This window comes from Frankliniella occidentalis, unplaced genomic scaffold (genome assembly GCF_000697945.3).
Source record: "Frankliniella occidentalis isolate FOCC.00 unplaced genomic scaffold, Focc_3.1 Scaffold303, whole genome shotgun sequence".
NCBI classification, from domain to species: Eukaryota; Metazoa; Arthropoda; class Insecta; order Thysanoptera; family Thripidae; genus Frankliniella; species Frankliniella occidentalis.
This window is the reverse complement of record NW_026267428.1, coordinates 5,559-10,867: the sequence shown is the minus strand read 5'-3', so window position 1 is coordinate 10,867 and position 5,309 is coordinate 5,559. Positions and strand designations below refer to the sequence as shown.

General features: G+C 50.8%; 1 protein-coding gene across 2 annotated transcripts in view; it reads right to left on the bottom strand.

Annotated features, from left to right (window-relative positions):
* The window catches only part of LOC113201822 (probable nuclear hormone receptor HR3), a 12,008-nt gene extending 7,087 nt beyond the window's left edge, over window positions 1–4,921 (bottom strand). Inside the window, exon 1 of one of the 2 annotated variants that reach the window (XM_052273806.1) lies at window positions 4,665–4,921. In XM_052273806.1, the coding sequence (XP_052129766.1) occupies window positions 4,665–4,677 (13 nt within the window). In that variant the 5' untranslated portion in view covers window positions 4,678–4,921. The remainder of the gene's footprint in view (window positions 1–4,664) is intronic. The other variant, XM_052273807.1, reaches the window with a different exon arrangement.
* Between the last annotated feature and the right edge of the window lie 388 nt (window positions 4,922–5,309).

Below are 5,309 nucleotides of genomic sequence, written 5' to 3'. Positions count from 1 at the left end.
GGGGGGGGGTCTGCAGCCAGACAGACTCCGGTGCGGCGGCGTGGCGGAGCGCGGCACCCGGCCCGGCAGGGTTTAGTCGTCCTTTTTCGGCCGTGTACCCGAGTGTGCCGAGACCAGCCGAGACCAGGCAACGGCTGACCAGAGCACCGCTATGTGCCTAACGGTGCGCTCCCCCTCCACGGCCCCCTCTCTCTCCGGCCCCACCTTCCCTCCCCCCCTTTCACCGCTCTCTTTGCTTTACCTTTGTCCGATGCGTCGCGTCGTCGTGTCTCCTCTCCCCTCCTCCTTTCTCGCCCCTCTCTCTCTCTCTCCCTCTCCCGTTGCGCCTGCTGAGCGCTGCGTTCTACGTCCCTCTCTTACTTCCACCTTTCTTCCTCTTTCTCACCTTTCTTTCGCCCCCCCCCCCCTCGCTGTCTGTCTGTCTCCCTTTTTCAATCACTCTTGAGGACAAGCCGTTGCCTCCGCGATAGGAAACTGTTTATCACTTTCTTCACCTTCAAATAGTGTTTTCTTGTGTTTTTCTCATGTTACAATTTCGCACGGCTAAACTTTGGCCATTCCAGTCAAACATCATGTGGTTACAAATACCAGAGCTCCATTTTTTCCCCTAACGGAGAGGCTGAGCACTGTGAAAATCCATTAATGTTCAATAATTTTCCTAATTTACGATAGACCAGTTTTGATCGAAGAATTCCAATTAAAACTAGGCTGTGTCAGAAGAATTTTGTAAATTTTCAATTTTAAATCGTACTTAACAAAATTTTTCATTGAAAAGTTTAACTAAAAACCTACAAATATTTTTACAGTGGACATAGAGGAAACAGCCAAAAAGAGCCTCGAAAATGTTTAGCCTGGTTCATAAATTTTGGAACATATTTTTGATTTCGAAAATGGCTTTTAAAACTCGTGTTCTAAAAATTAATAGGGATTTTTTAACAGTGAGTAAGAAGGTCGAGGGCTTATATGATAGAGGAGACAGCTCCCGCTCTAACACAACGGAGGAAAGGGCTCCCGAAATCGCACATACTTTCGACAGCTTTCTTCACGACGTGGGTGCTCACTTCAGACTCCCCCTCTTCTTCTTTCTCCTCTCGGAGCGGAGGAAAAAGGGGGGAAGGGGTACGGGGAGGGCAATCAGGTGGCCCGGCGGGCGGGCAGGGACGAGCGGAGCTGAGCGGAGCGGGCTCAACTTCCCGAAATAACGGTGCAAGAGTCTGGACCATGCGGCTGGACCAGGTCCTTCTCATCTCCTACACAACATCCTGCGTGGGAACTCCCCTGCTTCTTGCAGGAGCAGGCAGCCCTGCCGCCCTTCTGCACGGCGGCATAAAACGACAAACAAATGAAAATAACATAGCATTTTTTCCGAAAAATGAAAACATTGTACGTGGGGGGGGGGGGTGAATTGATGAAATTATTGATAGTTTTAATAGGAAACTAAATCAACTGGAAATAAAGTTTCATAGTACACCGTGAATATTTTAAGACTCTGGCTCAACTCCATTTTTAGTGGACTGACAGACGCCAGGTCGCTCGCAGATCAGAGTCCACTCGATATTAGCTATCTCAAAGCATAGAGGGGCAGGGCGAAAAACAAATTGCCATCGCGGCAATAAAGTTTCTACTACGCAGAACCGTCCCCTACGTACACACACAAGGGCCTTACACCCGGCCGGTCCGAACCCGGAAGAGGAAGCAAACCTCTCGTACCCCTTGCCTCCCCCTCCCCCCTCTCCCCCTCGACCACGGGGCCCCCCTATACGACCGCGCGAGAAAGGGGGGGAAAAGGTGTGTGGCGGGGGAAAGGGTAGGAACAGAATCAATAGAGGGATGGGCTGGGCGGCCGTGTTCCGGGTGCAGGGGGCGGCGCGGGGGCGGCGCGGGGGCGGATGCCTTGCGCCGGGTTTAGCGACCTTTGCTCCCTGCTGCTCTGCTGCGTATTCCGACCGCACGAGAGGCGCCGCGCCCCCGCCCCCGTAAAGTACGCCTAATAAGCCACACGACACTCGAGGCGTCGCCCTTCACTTCATTTCTAATGAGCCAGCACCGCTCTTACGGGGGGGTGCCATAGCCCACCCTGGAAACACAAGTGTGTTATGACGCACACTGGCAAGTGTGTGAATCCGCTCACACACTAAATGGAGTCTAGGTGTAAATTTTCGAAATTTGAATTGTTTTGAAATTCACACACTCGGGCGTCCATGAGTACGAATGGCGTTCACACAGCTACAAGTGTGCCGACATTCACACACTTGGGTTTCCGGTGCAAGCCCCCAAAGCAGCCGCGCTCGTTTAAAATTTAAGTTGGCGGGTCATAACGACTAATTTCGTCCCAATGATAACACGAACACGTCACACATTCATCACACTTTTCATGTGCAATGACAAACTGCAATCAACTTTATTGTTTGAGAGGGGAACGACGCACTAGGAAAAGGCCCTCAAATAAAGCAGGTGAATTACAAAGCCACAAGTCCATTTTAAATTTTCAATATAGTTTCTTTGTTTTAATGTAAGCAAAAATGGCATGTTCACTCCGAAAAAATCAGTACGAATTTCACACTAAAACCTCATGAAAGATTTTACGCAGCCATAATTTGATTCACAATTTCATTCATAACTATGACACGTGCATAATGCGTAAAAAATTGTGCATACAGTACTTATGGCTGCGTAAAATCTTGCATGTTTATGCACAACAAAAATGCATAAGGGTTTAGTGTGTTCTGTAACATTGACGTATTTTATTTTTTTTGCAGTTCACACACTCGCCGCATCCCCTCCTCCCCCGCCCGCTGGGCCCGCCTCTGCGCCGGGTTGTCACAACTTCATCAGCATCACTGTGATGCGATCCGGTCGGTGTTTCGGTCAACTATAAAGCAAACTTACGCACAGAGCGGAACGGAACACACACGAGCCGGGGGCGGGGCTGTCCAGAGGAGAGGTTTTGCGTTTCTTGTCACAGCAGCCAGGAACCCAAGCGCGTCCCCCCCCCCCCCCACTACCTCCCACGCCAATCAGGCAGGCAGACGGACGGACGGCAGGCTACTGACCGCGCGGCGCGTTGTAAAAACATAAAATCGCTCACAATACACACCGGTGTATGGTAATGGCCGAAGGGAAGAAAGTTCGTCAAAGCCGCATGACAGACAATGCGGGAGAGGAAAATGACACGACAGTGCTCGCTGCCGCTTACTGGTTGTGCTGCTGGTTGTGCCGGTTGCTCATTCCGTCACATTTGCAAATTGCTTGCAAAGCAGATAAAAATCTTTTCCGTACAGACAGGAAAAACAAAATATGGGTGCGGTGAGGAAATTTTAAACGAACGCCGCAATAATACAAAAAATATGATTCGGCAGTAAATTTACCAATAAATAGGCACTGCAAAAATATCGTTTCTCAGCTGTGATATTTTTTATACATGTTTTTTCAAAAAAGAAATGAGACTTACTTTACAAAAATTCGACAGTTATTTCTTGCCTGAGTAATACTGTAATGTCGATGTACAATAAATATCGTTACTTTACAGTGTGGGTTCACAAGTTTACGACTCGTTCGCTTATATTAGGAACCAGGAAGCGCATGCGCAGCAGCAAGAACCTCATCACATTCGCCAGGTCCTGGCTGGCTAGCGGCCCTCGTGTGAGAGGTGCGCAGAGCTCCGGGCTGGTATCGCCTGGGCCAGGGACACCCCGAACGAGACTACTCCCTCCGCTGTAGCGCGCGTCGGCTCGCCTGCAGGCTAGCCTCAGACGGGGTGGTTTCTGGACGGGCCGGCTCCCAGGCGATACCAAAGCGCTGTGATTGGCTGCCGCTCGGCTGCTCTGCGCACCTCTGACACGAGGGCCGCTAGTCCTGGCCGCCCCAGCCGCGCCTGCTCTGCCAGAGGCTGACGAGCGCACAAAAGAGGAATACGTACCCCCCTCCCCACTCCCCTCCCCCAAATCCCCCAGTCCCTCCCTCGCTTGCCCTTACCCTGCCAAAACAAATTATACACGTCGCCAATTTAATGCGATGATAATAAAAAATAAAAAAATCCCGACCAAAAGGTATACCCATGGGGCACCTTTACGGTTTATTCGTTTAGATTACAACCGAGGTATATGTACGTGCGGTTGTGTGCAGACGCGTCATAACAATAATTTTAAGCTATCCATGAATAATACTCCAGTAATAAGTGTTCTGTGAGTGTGGCCGGCTCGAGCCCCATTGGACTGGAGTCATAAACGACCTGCCATACGGGCCGCCATGCCGCCCCCGCCCCGCCCGGCAGGCTCCAGCGGGGTTGATGCCCCGAGAGCTTTTCCTAAAAGGGACGCACCAGCGCCGCAAACCACAAACGTTCGGTTCGGCTGATTTGCTGCTTGCGAAAAGAGTGCGGGGAATTTCCCCCAGAAACGTTTCCCTGTACGCCCTAGGGGTCGTGCATAAGGGGAGGGGGTACTCTGCTTCACGATCCTCTTAGCGAGTTCTTGGACGACGATATGGTAAAGTAACCTACCAGGAAGAAATGCGGGGGTGATAAACTCTAGCCAGGCCTCTCGCAAAGCATTTCCATTTACAAATCAGTTGAAAAGTCGTGTCGTATGAAAACATTTGGGGGCAACCCACCTTTTCTCAAGACTTATCATACAATGAAGTCGAATAGGCGTAAGTGAACTCACCATCTCTGCTCATGCCCAGCCGCAGGCACTTTTGCAGTCGGCAGTACTGGCATCTGTTCCGGTTCACCCTGTCCACCGTGCAGGCCTTGGCGCGCGGACATTGGTAGTTGACCACCGAGGATTGCGAGCGGCGGAAGAAGCCCTTGCAGCCCTCGCAGGTGATCACGCCATAGTGGACGCCCGATGACTTGTCGCCGCACACCTTGCACGGGATGATCTCTATTTGTGCTGAAAAAGAAAGAGAGAAGAGGGGCGTTAGCGAATCAGCTTAAAAGAGAAAATCCTGGGGGAGACGGAGTGGGGGTGGGGGGGGGGTGGAATACAGTAAATAATTTCCAATATATATTTCTTTTTCAAATGATGGCGTTTATGGAAGATGAGTGGGCAAAGCAGTTGACTGTATTGTCAAAGAGAAAGGGGTGAAAAGGAAAGAGCCGGGTCAGAGACAGGAGATAAGGTGGAGAAGAAGGGGCGAGGTCGAACAGCTGGGGAGAGAACCGGGAGACCAACAAGAGCGTGATCATTAATCAATACCGACTTATTTACATTGTTCATTCACGAGGACGGTAGTGTGGGCCTGTGGGCGCCACCGCGGCCAACCGGCAGAGCCAATAAAACATGTAGTATATAATAATCATAAAGGCC